Raw genomic sequence first — 15,861 nt, forward strand, 5'->3', positions numbered from 1 at the left:
TCAGACTAGAAGCCCAAACCATTACTGTTATTTAAAATTCTATACATGTTTGGGGCGCCTGGGTGGCTCAGTGGGTTAAAGCCTCTGCCTTTGGCTCAGGTCGTGATCCCAGAGTCCTAGGATCGAGCCCCGCATCATCTCTGCTGAGCAGAGAGCCTGCTTCCCTTCCTCTCTCTCTGCCTGCCTCTCTGCCTACTTGTGATCTCTCTCTCTGATCAAATAAATAAATAAAATCTTTAAAAAAAAAAACTTCTATACATGTTTTTGTCTCTCACTTTATCTTTTTTCTGCCTTACTATTTCTCCTTATCATTTTTATTTTACTTTTTCAGTGTTCCAAAATTCATTGTTTATGTACCATATCCAGTGCTCCATGCAATACTTGCCCTCCAAAATACCCACCACTAGGCTCACCGATCCCCCCACCCTCTCCCCTCTAAAACTCTCAGTTTATCACTGGTGTAACATTCTGTATTTTCTACTTTTCTATCTTGATTTTTTCCAATACCCTTTAAAATGTAAATGCTGTAAGGGCAGAGATTTTTTTGTATGTTTTATTCACTACTATATTGCCAAAGCCTAGATCAATGCCTAACTCAGAGTAGGCATGCAGTAAAAGTAGTGGAATGAATGGATGATTGAATGAATGAGATTGTTTTCGCATGGCTACATTATCTAGTCTGTTGTGCAAGCTAATGCTTTAGTAGCTGTGTGATGATTTACTGTAGCAATTCAAAGGATCTCTAATCAGATGGAGAAGTTTGAATTTCATCTGCACCTTGCTACATAAATTTGCATATTGCACTTAATGTCTCCAAGTCTTGTCTTCTCATTTTAAAAATGGACATAATAATAGTAACTGATTCAAGAATAATTATAAGAATTAAACGAGAAAATGCTAAAAATGCAGGTTCTAAATGTCCAGGGCAAAGTTAGTAAACTTTTAATAAGTCTAATTAATATTTTTTAATTAAACCTAATATGTATTATTTTTCTTTCTGTGTCTTGATTTGCACATTTAAGTAATGTTATAAGAGGAGAAGATAAGCTCTTTGAGATTGGAAATGTTAACTTCCATTTTTTTTAAACCCTTCCAATTTGTTTCACACCAGCATTTAATCAGTTATTCTTTGAGAGTCAAGTAGGCCCCTGAAGTGTTTTGAATGGCTCATTTTCAGTATGCTAAGGTCATATGATGAATCAGCCCCACAGTTTCATCCATTTTTCTACGGAAGACTACTCCAGAGTAAGAAAAAATGTTTATTATGTATTTGGCTTTTGTGTAAACAAACAAATAAAACTCTGAAAGGAATTATCTCAGTGCATTATAAAAATGTTTGGAAGAGAGTTTTCCTAAAAATGACACTCAGGAAGTTCACTGAAATCATTTGCAATTCATCTATGCAAAACTTTACATTTTATGTTCAATCATTTTAAACTTTCCACTTAGGAACATAACCCTTAAAAATATAATAGTCCCAACTGTTGGATGCTCACATAGTTAAACTAAATTTTTAGAATAAACAAATATACATGCAGGACTAGCTCTTTTGCTCATGAATTTAATTATGATGATCCAGAAGGGGGCAACATGTAGGGGTCGTTGGTAGGGCTGTGAATGCACAAAGTTTCTCTGAGAGTCTGCACTAAATAAATTTCACTGTGCAAGTTTACCACAGGTGGGAGAGTTTTTTTTTTTTCCCCCATGAGAAACAGCCACTCTAAATATATATACTTTGTTCAGATTGCGTATGAATTGATTAGAATTTGTATTCACAAAGCCAAGACTAGAATCCTAGTTATTACGACTGCCAGCCTATAACTTTTATTTTAGATTTCTGTATTCCTATATTCTAGGCTAATATGAAAAGTTAAAATAAACTTGAGTTCTAGTCACACCTCTGTAAATGCAAAGATTTGTTGTTCTTGACAAGACATATCATCTCTATGCCGTAATTTACTCACCTGTGTAAAAGCAGGGATTGTATCCACCCTGTATTTTTTACGGACTTATTGTTAGCATTATGTGCAATGTAAAGATATTTGAAAGAATATTACATGCTTTCCAGTTGGAAGGATATTTCAACAGTAGTAGTAGCAATCTCTGATGCTGCTACTCTTTCTGAAACTTTTAGTCTTCGTTCTTCCATTCAGTTTCTAAATTTCTGTGACTACATTAACATCACTTCCCCCCACCCAGCCTTTTCAAAAATAGCATATTGGATTTTGCCAGTAGAAAAATCCAATGATAAAATCAGACTGATCTTTGAAATAAAGAGTTCCTCCTATTTTTCTTGGGCGAAATTTTGATAACACCAAATTGTCCTTTCCAATTCTGTACTTGGGTATTAGTTACAATAGCATCTTTTCTTCTCATTTTCACAGGAAATGACTTATTTCTTGTAGCAGTTCACGAACTGGGACATGCTCTGGGATTGGAGCATTCCAATGACCCCACTGCCATCATGGCCCCATTTTACCAGTACATGGAAACTGACAACTTCAAACTACCTAATGATGATTTGCAAGGCATCCAGAAAATTTATGGTAGGTTTCCACTGTTTCTCTTTGGTTAACCCTACAGTGAAGTCCAGAATTCCTGCGGTGTTTTCTTCTTTGAGATGGATGCTCTAAGTATATGCGAGAGAGAAATACCAAAATAAGAAAAAAATAGTCTGGCCTATTGGCAGAAGTCTTATATCAATCAAGTTTTGTTGGCAATGGTCCAAATATCTTAATATACAGATTTTAGTAAATCTACACACTGACAGATTTTTCTTATTGAATTTAATTGAAACCTGCAATTACAGCAAAGATCTGGTAAAATTTAATATTTACAATTCAGGTTAAAAATGTAATAAATGAATATAAACAATAAAAACAGTGAGAAATTTAAGATTTTCTTAAAAGATACTGAGATTGGGATAAAAACTGACAGATTTACCCTCAGTTTATGATACTTATAGTTAAATAGTTAGTAGATCAATCTCTTTGGAGGTTGCAGAGAATACTCTTGTGTAATGGCTATAATAAAATGACCTCAAAAGCATGTAATTATTGACTCGGTGAAAGTTAACAAACATGGGAGTGGAACTTAACAAATGGCAAAGTTTACTTACACATAATTCAAAATAAACTTCTAATATACTAAGATCATTTTTATTTATGGGGTTCAGTCAGTGAATACAAATGAAGACAAAAGGGAGAAAGACTATTCTACATATTTACTAATTTACTATAATCCTAACTTCCTCAAAAGAACCATTGACCTTTATAAAGACATTCATTTCACACATAATTGTTAAGAACTTGACATTTGTAATTTACATATAGAGTATGCTTTACTAAACTAATGAAATGATGCTTCCATTTTACAATACAAAAGCAGATGTGTGTTATCTGTATGTTAATATCCAGTATCCAGAAGGTGTCATTTGCATTTTTAAATAGCATAGTTTAAGTTCACTAATTTGTTTTGCATTCATTAGTTTTTCAATTTCAATATCTCAGTGGTAACCGATCTCTCAGGGTTAAAATAGGATTTGGAGAAAAAAAAATCAACTTTTGTGCTTCTCTTTATTTGGGGGATACGGAGAAAAGGGAAATGTCTCAGAGTCCAAACTAAGTAGCTCATGTGTCGAACGCACTAGCCTATAGGCTAATTTGTACCATCAGGAATTCCTCCTACGTGGTTAACTGAGGTTAGGAAGGCTCTTTCTCATGACCTCATGAATTAGTAGTCTAGACTGAAGGTCTGCAAAAGAATATTCTTTCCATATCTAAATATTAAGTGTGAACAGCTTTCTATTTCTTTTTAAAAACTCAAATCCCTTGAGGAATGATGCTTTACATCTGTACCAAATTATATGTGTAAACTTTGGCTTAATTTAAAGACCTCTTTTTAGAAATACTTATTCACATTAATATTTTACTAGTGGCATTTTAATCAATAGGTATTTTAGATTCAGTATTCAAATGAAATAATCATCTAGCAATTTGTCAAAACATGTCATTAAAAGAAAATAATGAAAGTCAGGAAAAGGTTATAAATACAGTTGGAGACACAGGGTAGAATAAACTTTGATCCATTAATGTTTATCTTTTAAAACTATTTGCATAGAATCATTGTCTGTGAAAATCTAGGATTAACTTTGGTGGAGCTTACATGCATGGTTCCAGTATTCATCTTCATTTATGTATTATTTATACACCACCTACTTCCAAAAAAGATTTGAAAGCAGCTTTTCCAATAAGGACTCTTGCAAAGCTATAAAAAATGTCATTAAAAATTAACAAAGAAAGTTCAGTGACTTGGATTCAGAACTTAGCATGATAAGGACTTTCTAAGATTTGGCAGTGGTTTGTCGGTACGATGGTTTGTTTTTTCAGAAAACATACAAGCTTAAAGACTTCTTAGCTCACTTAGTCTGTGCCCTCTCCTCATGAGTGAGTGATTGTCTTCGGCAGCAGACTGCCCAGCACTGTTCTAGTATTAAGTGAACCAAGTGCTTTCCTCATATTTTCAAAGGTCCACCTGACAAGATTCCTCCACCAACAAGACCTCTACCGACAGTGCCCCCACACCGCTCCGTTCCTCCCGCCGACCCACGCAAGAATGACAGGCCCAAACCTCCTCGGCCTCCCACTGGCAGACCTTCCTATCCTGGAGCCAAACCCAACATCTGCGATGGGAACTTTAACACTCTAGCTATTCTTCGCCGGGAGATGTTTGTTTTCAAGGTAGGAGGCTGTGATTTTTTTTTTTTTTTTTTTTTTTACCGTGTAGATCAAGTGTCTATGGTGTCGCTTTAGAAAACAAGTTCTCATTCATTCTCGCACCACCTTCCCAGACCTCTCACAGTTAGAAGTTTCAAAAAAGCATCTTAAAAAATAAACGCACAAATGGGCTTAAATGTCTAGCAGAAGATTGCTGTAACATTCTATTTGAGGAATGCATTTATGTCAGCAGAAGCTAAAATGCCTAGAAATGTGAGGGTAAGAAAATGCTGCATGTTACGAACAGATAAAAAAGCATAATTGAAATCATGAATAGGAACTAATAGGGATGATTTACTTGGGAGCTTAGCCACTTCCAGGCGCGCTAGCACTGTTCTATCTTTGATTTGCTCATCTTTATGAGATCCCTATGATTCCACTTGACAGTTAGAGCATTGTTTTTTAGAAGTAGTAGTGATCATTTTGTTTGGGGTCTAGTGGTAGAAATTTGAGTTAATATGAAACCATCATTTTGATTTTGCAAGTATATGTTATTGTTTTCTTCAGTCAGGCATTTATATACCTGATTTATATTATTTTTTAAAAAGGTCACAAGTAAAACGAGTATTACATTTTGCTAAGTGTGCCTTTTAATGTCATTAGGTTCTCAGACAACACAAACAAGCAGGGTATTCAAGTAAGTTACATAATGAACTTACAAAGTAAGTTTAATGTAATGTTGAAAAGTGAATATGGTGTAATAGTGAAAGATATTTTCTCCCTCAATACTGTAAACTGATCCGAAAAACTGGTGAAAAAAAATATAAGTTTTATGTTGGCATTAGCATATTAAAATAACCACATTTTACCAATACCATCCATTTAAAAAGAAAATAACGTACTCTCTTTTTGGGTAGATGTGAATCAATAAATAATGAAATATTGTCCTACTTATACAGAATTTCCTATTTACCAGAGGCTATACTTGAAAAATATAGATTTCATATAATTTTTAATAGACAAAGTACTCTATTTCCTTTATTGGAAAACAAGATTGGGATTTGATATAATATGCACAAGAGCATCATACTTTCCAGGAAAAATCGATGCTTTTGTTCAAACACATGAATACATTTTTGAATTCTATAAATGCTTTGCAATGCTTAATTAGATATCTCCCATTCAATTTAAGTAGATAAATAAATTCAGAGTCAAGGAGTAAAAATAAAATCTCTCTCTCTCTCTCTCTTTATATATAGCTACTCATTGTGGCTCAGCCCACAGCAAATAGTTGAAATGAAAACAAAATGCAGTCATTTGTTTATTCTACAAGACACCAAATGACATTTGAAGGATTTTGTTTTCTCCATTTTGGCCAAATTCCAACATCCTGGCTTTATACCCTGATATCATAGTCATAGCAACAAAGTGATAAACTTATCTGAGAATGTGATGTTAAATGGACTCTGGGTATATCCTTTCCATCCTTCCTATCTGTCTAACTAGATGGCCAATCTCAGGAAAGACTGGTATCCTCAAGTGTAATAATCATTTTCACCAGCTTTTCTGCTCTGTATACTGGGAGTGTTCTGGATTGACAAAATGACGTCTTGTGATCACTGGTTCCTGGAATCAGGAATGGATAAAAAGCACATAGACCAGCTCTCACGTAGAATATAGTAGCCACTATTATTAATATCAAAACAGGTATATGAAAAATATGAGTAAGGTCTGTTTCTCTAACCTCTAATGTTACCTTGGATTCCTTAATCAAAACTCTATAGGACAGAGTTCCTAAACTCTAACTGAATTCAGTTTTTTTCCACTGGTCCTTGCCATCTTTCTAATAATAATTACTGTTGAGAATATCTTCTGATAGGCATCGCATTCTTTTTAATCTCCACTTACTTGATGGATTTTTGTATCACATTACTTGATAATTTTCATACTCATCTTCTCTTTTGTATAATGCCACGGGTAGTTTACTAGGCACCGGGGATGTATAAACAGAAGGTAGCACCTCTGTCTTTACGAAGCTCATATTCCAGGAGTGAAGACAAACGTGAACTTAGGTACTTTCAAGATGTAGTAGTAAAAGGTACAACATGGACATGAAGAGAAAGTACTGAAGTCCAGTTGAATAGTTCAAGAAACCTTGACTGAGAAAAAGCTTATGCTGTATTATTAGAGAAAAATTTCTTAAGCATATTAAAGAAATTAGTATTTGATATACTAAAAAGTTGGTGTATTGAGGGAGAGATGATAGACATACTAACTGTAGCGCAAAATGACAAATGATATAGATTGGAAATAAACAAGAAAGTATGATTGAATGATACCTGCTTTTAATTAATAGCTACTAAGGACTGGGTAACTAATGTGTCCTTGAATGTACATAGGGACTTTACATCCATAATCTCTAAACCTGATAATAACTCTACAAGATGCACAGAATTCTCTATTTCACAAATGAAAAAACTGAGAATTAGAAAAGTTAAGTTGTCTGAGTTACAAGGTTTGTAAGTAGTAGTAGTCACTAGGTGAACGCAGGTCTATTTGATTCTAAAATCTGTGTTTTTTCCCACTAAGCTTTGCTACCTGAAACAGTAGGGGAAAGTTCATGAAAGGTGGTAGGCTTTAAATTATATTTGAAAATAGTAAATATGCAAGAAATATTTATTGGGCTCCTACTGCGAGATGCTGTTTTAGGCACTGGCCATGTGGTAGTAAACAAAACAGCTAGACCCTGGCCTCTTGGAGCTTACATTCTAGCTTTCGAAGTGCCTCACACAGAGGTTCCCCGTGGGTCACTGAACCATGTGGGAAAGCATCCACAAATTCTGTTTTTCTTTACTAATAACTGCTGGCCCCCTAAGTTATTCCTTTCTACCTAAATAGACTAGACTAACTTTACCTCAAATTAATGCCATTTCCCTGTACCTATTCTACTTGCCTAAAGTTGTTCTCTGCCAGTCTCTCTGGTGCATGCCTGCCTTTGAAGTTTTCTTTTAATATACTCATCATTAGTTTCATAGTTTGCTCCTTATCAACTATTCCTTCAAGTATATTTTAAGATCACCCACTCTTTGATCTCACTTTTACTCATGCAGCTTGATTCTCTACTTTTCTTCAGTACAGATTCTCCTCACAAATTAAAAACCTCTTCCTCTCCTCAACCCTTACCCAAGCAACACTCATTTCACTTTGGTTTTAATATTTGGGGCTTCCTTGCAAGCCTCTGCTTATCTAAAGCTCCCCTCCTCAATGTCTTCCACATGTCCCCCCCTCTCCAACTATTCTTCAACCCCAAATCTCTTTCTAGCGATTTTTTATATTTATTCTCTACATTCAATTAGCATGTTTTAAATGTCTATCTTCTCTATTTCTCATGGTAGTGCACTCCTTAACTAGACTATAAACTTGTTCAAAGCAGGGATTGGTTCACATGGGCTTCATAATGCTCAAGCTAATGAATAAGGATCTCAGTATAAGAATTAGCTAATGAAAACACAGCTACTATTGTGTTTATATAACAGTAATCAACCAATATGTCATTACTGAAAATATTATATTCTGGTAGTTTGTTATTCCTTTCCCAAAGATTTCCAGGAGTATGATTTACTTAAAATCTGTGTGTATGTTTTTACTTAAATTCTGAAGATCTAGATATAAGTAAAAGGTAACATCATCAGATAATTTTAGGAGCCTTTCTTTAGAATGTTAGTCGTAGCATAATTCCTTTTGGGAGCAAGTGTCCTCTTAAGAAATTCGATTTACAATGAGCTTGGCAGACACTCATTTATTTGAAGTGAATTCACCTGGATATGTTTCTAAATGGAAATATAGTAAACAGTACATATATGTAATATAACACATATTTTAATTTTATATATATGTATACATATGTGTGTGTGTGTGTGTATATATATATATATATATATATATATATATATATATATATATTTCTGTCCTATCCTATAGATAAAATCCTAGCTATATTCACATGAGAAAGTTAAGCCTTCCATGCAGCTTCATAATCTTTGGGGAACGTAAACCATGTAAAGTGAGGAAATGAAAATTAAAACAAAATACCAAGGAACAGAAGAATAAAATAGTGATACAACAGAAGTTTTGTCCTTCCTCTACAGAGGTGATTTCTTAAGAGTGTTCCCTACAGAGCTTATACTGTGTGTATCACAGGAGCTGCTGTTGTGACGAATATGACAACAGGAAGAGCTGATCGTTCAAATGAAGACTCAAAGTTCTCTTGGACTATAAGATAAAAGCATTGACTGTTTAGCTATTTTAAAATAGATAGGTGTAAAATAGGTGTAAAAGAAAGCAGTATTAGCCAAACTTGTATAGGGTGTGTTTCAGCACACAATATTTTGTGATATGGGAAAGAATGCAGTAGTAACTATTCTTCCTGAAATTGAAGCTAGGAAGATAAACTGTACGCACACCTGGAGTTCTTTTAGCATCTGCAGACACGTGCATGAGCGCGCGCGCACACACACACACACACACACACACACAGGTTTCATTTGGCAGCTGACCAGTTCTATTAAGGGGAACACAGGCCAGTGCTTTATAGTAAAGCTAGAAATGACAGTGTTATGAGGCAGAGCTTTCATGGAACAGCATTCGCGGAAGTACAGTCAAGTGTCTTCCCAATTAGAGAAGAGCAAGGCTTAAGGCTCTTAAGGAAAGCATTTCATTGTTTACTAAGAAACACACACACACACAACAAAAGAAAGCAAACCAACACAGAAAGCACTTGGTCCTTTTGTTTCCTAAGTTCTTGTCCATTCATGTTTATTCATCACAAAACTATGTATTCTTAAACATGACCATCTTCACTTATGACTACCTACTGAAAAATCATAGTTCCTTTTATTTCCATAGAAACAGATCTGTCCAGATTCTGCCCTTATTAATACTAGCTTAACTTACATTGAAAGTACAATGTCTCATTAACCAAGCCTAGTAAGTACAGGGTATGACCCAATTTCATCTGCAAGATGGTGGTTTTGTTTCATAAAAGAAGATATTTTATGAGAGACAGAGAGAGAGAATGAGATTCAGGGCGTGGGGAAATGAGGAGACATTGCACAAAGAGTAAAACTTTCAGTTATAAGTCCTGGAGACCTAATATCCAGCATGGTCATTGTAGCTAAAAAATGCATCACTTACCTGAAATTTGCTGGAGTAGATCTCAGTTGTTCTCACCATAAAAAAAAAAGAAAACTAGGTAACTATGTAAGGCATGGTAGGTCTATTAGTTTGATTGTGGTAATCATCTCACAATGTACACTTATAACTTATATAACAGTGTATACTTATAACAAATTGTCAAGTTGGATACCTTAAATACACACCATTTTATTTGTCAATAGACAAATAAAAAGCTGGGGCAAAAAGCTAAGGTTCTTTCAGTTGCCCACAAGGCTCCGTAATCCCTGCATTTTGCTTGACCTCTCTGGTCTCACCCCCTCTTTTCTTTGTCTGCTCATTCTTACTCACTCAGTGCCAGGCACCCTTGTCTTCCTGCTGTGTTTGAACTTGCCAGGCACTCCTGGCTTTGTGGGTCTTTCCCTGTCAAATACCAAATATTCGTGTACCTTCCAGATTTCTGTAGTGGTTTGTAAAGCAGCAGCAGGCTATCTCCAATCTCTATTCCTGTGCAGTCTCCTGTTACATAGGTCTGCATGGGGCTAGATACATGAAAGGAAACAACAATATTTGTAGAATTTCAGAAGAGTTTATCGTGGTTTATATAAACTTGGTGCCATTTTTGTTGGAAAAATTCTCTCCAAGCTCTTAACCTAATGATGTCATTCATTCTTGTTTCATACGTTTATGTCCTTGTTTCCATCAGCATGGGATAATGCTCACTTTTAGACATTAGAGATAGACTTGGAGTCAGATCCCATTTGTCATAGGCTCCAGACAAGGACTGGAACTACTCCTGTATTTACTGGTGGATTGTGCCATGCCATGAATGTAGCAGACAATAAATATTCTTAAAAATATCTCTGAGCTTATTTTCCTTATCTATATAATGGCTAACAAATTCCATCATAGGTATATAGTAAGCTCCGGAAATGGTAGCTTTTTTTGTCCCAAGACAGACTTGGCATTCGGAACTACTCATTATATTCATTAACTCACATTCCCATGTTGTTTGAAATTATTTTTAAAAAAAATAACTTTTAGTGGCACCTGGCTGGCTCAGTGGGTTAAGCCTCTGCCTTCGGCTCTGGTCGTGATTTCGGGGTCCTGGGATCAAGCCCCGCGTCGGGCTCTCTGCTCAGCGGGGAATCTGCTTCCTCCTCTCTCTCTGCCTGCCTCTCTGCCTCCTTGTGATTTCTGTCTGGCAAATAAATAAATTAAATCTTTTAAAAATAATAATAATAATAACTTTTAGGTGAGTAAAGATCACAGAAAATGGCTGTAATTTATATTTTTAAGGGAAAGGAATGGAATGGTTTGTGATTGTTGTTGTTCCTATCACCTTTTTCAATGAAATAATTTAAAATATTCTGTTGTCACAGGGGGGTGCATGGGTGGCTAGTCAGTTAAGCATCTGACTGTTGGTTTCTGCTCTGGTCATGATCTCATAGGTTCTGGGATCAAGCTGGTCTGGGTCATGCTCTGTGCTCAGCGGGGAGAGTGTTTGAAGATCTTCTCCCTCTGTGCATCCCCCTATTCATGCACTCTTGTTCTTTCTCTCTCTCAAATAATTTAATCTTAAAAATATATATATTTGGTTGTCAGAGAATCCAAAAAATATTTTAAAAAGAAATACTTAAAGAAATTACACAACAGAGGGTAATCTAAAATTACTCTGAGTCATAGTTTGATTCTGTACTGCCAGAAAGTATTAACTGATATTAATAGTATATTGTAATTGGGGCTAGATTCACATTAGACCAAAGGGAACAATCGCCAAGACACTGAAAGCAGAGTATTAATTAAATTTCCTTGTAGTACAAAATCACAGACCTTCAAATATTTTAGGTAAGTAAACATTTTAGGAAACAACTGGAATTATGTGTAATATTGAATTTTAATGTCAATATTAATTGATTTTCAAAATATTTGTATTCTCTATGGCTTAAGATTTACTTCTTGAAATACTTAAATTCTTTACTGATTTTTCCTGACTGTTGGGGCAAGTGTCTAAGTTTTCAGAAGAATGGATTCACAGTCATCTATGTTTCCAAGCTTCTCACTAGTCACCTTATTTTTAGGTAACTTCAAACATTTTAAGCATATATTTTGGATACTTGTTTTGGATTTAGTAAATCTATTTTTATTAATAATATGAAATAGAACATTTAATATATGCTTACAAATAGACCCATAAATACAGAGAACAAATGCATGTTTGACAGAGAGGAGGGGGTACAGGAATGGGCAAAATAAGTGAAGGGGAGTGGGAGGTACAGATGTCCTATTACAGAATGAATAAGTCACAAGGATGAGAGTACAACATAGGAAATGGAGTCAATGGTATTGTATTAGCATTGTATGGTGACAGATAGTAGCTACATCTGTGGTGAGGACAGCATAAATGCAAATGGTGCAGCCACACTAGAAAACAGCATAGAGGTTCCTCAAAATGTTAAAAATAGAATTATCCTATGATCCAGCAATCGCATTACCAGGTATTTATTTGAAGATACAAAAATACTAATTTGAAGGGATACACAGACCCCAGTGTTCATAGCAGCATTATCAACAATACCCAAATTATAGAAACAGCCCAAGTGGCCATCAACTGACACATGGATAAATAAAATATGGTACAGGGGCGCCTGAGTGCTCAGTGTGTTAAAGCCTCTGCCTTCAGCTCAGGTCATGATCCCAGGGTCCTGAGATCGAGCCCCACATCGGGCTCTCTGCTCAGCAGGGAACCTGCCTCCCCCCCTCTCTCTGCCTGCCTCTCTGCCTGTGTGTGATCTCAGTCTGTCAAATAAATAAATAAAATCTTAAAAAAAAAAGAGAGAAAGAAAATATGGTATATATGATATGTGGAATATTACTCAGCCATAAAAAAGAATGAAATCTTTTTGCAACAGTGTGGATGGAGCTAGACAGTACTATGCTAAGCAAAATAAGCCAGTCAGAGAAAGACAAATACCATATGATTTCACTTACATGGAGAATTTAAGAAATAAAACAAATGAACATGAGGGGGAGAAAAGAGAGGAAACCCATGAATAAGACTCTTAACTACAGAGAACAAACTGATGGTTAGCAGAGGGGAAGTGGGTGGGGGATGGGTTAAATAGGTGATGGAAATTAAGAAGGGCACTTATGAAGAGCACCAGGTATTGTATGTAAGTGCTGAATTACTAAATTCTACACATGAAACTAATATTACACTGTATGTTAAATAACTAGAATTTAAATAAAATACTAAAAAAAAAAATCACTATGTTGCACACCTGAAACTAATGTAACATTGTGTGTCAACTATATTTCAATGGAAAAAAGTTAAAAATTACATATATATCTTTGTTTCCAGTGCATATATGGGAGACTAAACTATGTTTTATCATGTACAGTTTGATATAAATTTATAATATGAATAGACAAGTTCCATATAGTCATGCAAAAGTGCTTTCTGAAAGTATATTGTGAGCTAATTTGAAAAACCCTCACTCCAAGCAATACCAATCTTTCTATTCTACAATTATGAGTAATCTAAGTCTTTTCAATATCAAAATAATTTTATTCCATTTTTGTCATAATCTACAGCTTTATACTGAGATTTTTACAAAGAAAGTACTCACATTCACAATTTATTGTTCATAGCACTTTTACTTTAATGCAAGATTAATAAGCGGTTTATTATAAGATTTATACTGTACATACAAAGTATGTATATTTTCCTTTATTTTAAAAGTTTTAAAAATAGCACTTCTCCAATTTTTTTTCTTTTATATTTGGCATTTGTGACTGTGCTACTTTTGACCTCATGTATATCTATATTTTTAAAGATTTTATTTATTTATTTGACAGAGAGAGATCACAAGTAGGCAGAGAGGCAGGCAGAGAGAGAGGAAGGGAAGCAGGCTCCCCACCAAGCAGAGAGCCCGATATGGGGCTCCATCCCAGGACCCTGAGATCACGACTTGAGCTGAAGGCAGAGGCTTTAAACCACTGACCCACACAGGCACCCCGACCTCTTATATTTCTATAAAGCAAAAATGAGACTTTATTTTTTCCATTCCCTTTTTAAACTTTCAGTTAACAATACTGTGATTATCATTGTGCTTTGTGGAGTATGTGAAGTTATTTAAACAGCTCTTCAGCCAGCTCTTCAGAATTTCTTGAAGCATCTGTTTATCTTTTGCATGTGAAAATATATAAAACATGTGGAAATATATAAAATAGAGGCCAAAGCAATCATTATTTGAAAATTATGTGTCAGTCTACCTCAAAAATTCCTCGAAAATCAGTGCTGGTGATGGTGGGGTAGGGGACCATTAGTGGTGCTAAGAAAGATGTCCTGAACCACAGTCAAAAGTGAAATATAGCTTTTCTAATAAGCACTTTGACTATATAATTGAAAAATATATTTCCTGATATAAGAAAATACTCTTAGGATTAAACGTAATTATTGGTACTTGTCCTATTGGCAGTATTCAATACATATTTATTAAATGAATGATATTTTGGGGCACAAGTGTGGCTCAGTCAGTTAAGCATAGGATTCTTGGTCTCAGGTCATGATCTCAGGGTTTTGGGATCGAGCCCCATGGCAGGATCCACACTCAGTGAGTCATCTGCTTGAGATTCTGTCTCTCTCTCTACCCTTCCCCAAAACTCTTTCTCTGTCTCAACTAAAAAATAAATAAATCTTTTTTTATTTTTTTAATGAACAATGTTTTTACTTCTAACTCTATCTTCTCTGCATTTAACTTTGGTGGGGGAGGTTCTTGGCTATTTTGTTCATTTTTCTATGCGTGCTTCTCATGATACTTTAAAGTTTCAGAGCATTATATTATGTTTATTTAAATGACTATTTTAAAGAAGTTATAATTTGTATCAGTAGCAAATGTAGTTTAAACTACAGCATTAGTATATCTTACAGTAAAAAGGAAAGTGTGCATAGTTTCCAGATTAGTAATCCCCTGCATGGTAATTTATCCTGAAATAATAAAGTAAATCTAAAATAAGCAATGATATTCAGGGCACCTGGGTGGCTCAGTGTGTTAAGCCTCTGCCTTCATCTCAGGTCATGATCTCAGGGTCCTGGGATTGAGCCCAGCATCAGGCTCTCTGCTCAGCAGGGAGCTTGCTTCCCACCCCCCCCACCACCCCCCCGCTCTCTCTGTGTCCTATTTGTGATCTCTCTGTCAAATAAATAAATAAATAAATAATCTTAAAATAAAATATAATAAGCAATGATATTAATCACAGCTTTCTTGCCAGTAGGAGAAAATTTGGCAAGCAACCCAAATTATCTGGTAACATGGTAGTGGTATAGCAAATAGTATATCATCCCAAAGAAATATAATATTTAAAAGGTTAATTAAAAGGAGAATGTATGAAACAATAGAACATGATTATGATGTATACACAAGTGTAAAATAGTAAAATTTAAAATTTTACATAACATGAATTGCATTATTTGAAATATGTATTGACAAAACAGGGAAATTATAGAAAAATTATGTTAGACAAATCTTAGAATGATGGAATTGTGAGTAGGTTTTCAAAATCTGGAGTGTAGTGATATTATATATACATTCCATAGCTCAAAATGTAGTGGCATAAGAGAACTTCAGTAATGGTGAAAGTTGTACCATATTAAGTGACAGTGAAGCCATATCATTTCAAAAAATACAAGTAGGCAAAAGCTATTAAAGTATTCAATGACTTTTACCTTGGACTGTGACAAAAAATGTCCTTGTTCAAAATTGCAGTAACAACTTTCAATAATATAATTTAACCTGGCTAGCAAAGATGTCCAATTAGATGAGGATTATTCCTTAATCCTGAGTAGGATTAGCCTCTAGTGAATCAAGCTCACTAAATATTTTCTTTATCTACAGTTTTGCCATTTTGTAGGCACCATGGTGAGAATTTTTTCAGTTCACTATGGAAATAATTTAAAATCATGCAAAGGGAC

General features: G+C 34.9%; 1 protein-coding gene across 2 annotated transcripts in view; it reads left to right on the plus strand.

Annotated features, from left to right (window-relative positions):
* MMP16 (matrix metallopeptidase 16) overlaps positions 1–15,861 on the plus strand; it is a 294,522-nt gene that overhangs the window by 208,593 nt on the left and 70,068 nt on the right. For both annotated transcript variants that reach the window (XM_045063143.1, XM_004766971.3), the window contains exons 5-6: positions 2,385–2,546; positions 4,528–4,739. In XM_045063143.1, coding sequence (XP_044919078.1) covers positions 2,385–2,546; positions 4,528–4,739 — 374 coding nt within the window. The remainder of the gene's footprint in view (positions 1–2,384; positions 2,547–4,527; positions 4,740–15,861) is intronic.

This window comes from Mustela putorius, unplaced genomic scaffold (assembly GCF_011764305.1).
Source record: "Mustela putorius furo isolate JIRA1106 unplaced genomic scaffold, ASM1176430v1.1 tig00003846_pilon_pilon_pilon, whole genome shotgun sequence".
In the NCBI taxonomy this organism is placed as follows: Eukaryota; Metazoa; Chordata; class Mammalia; order Carnivora; family Mustelidae; genus Mustela; species Mustela putorius.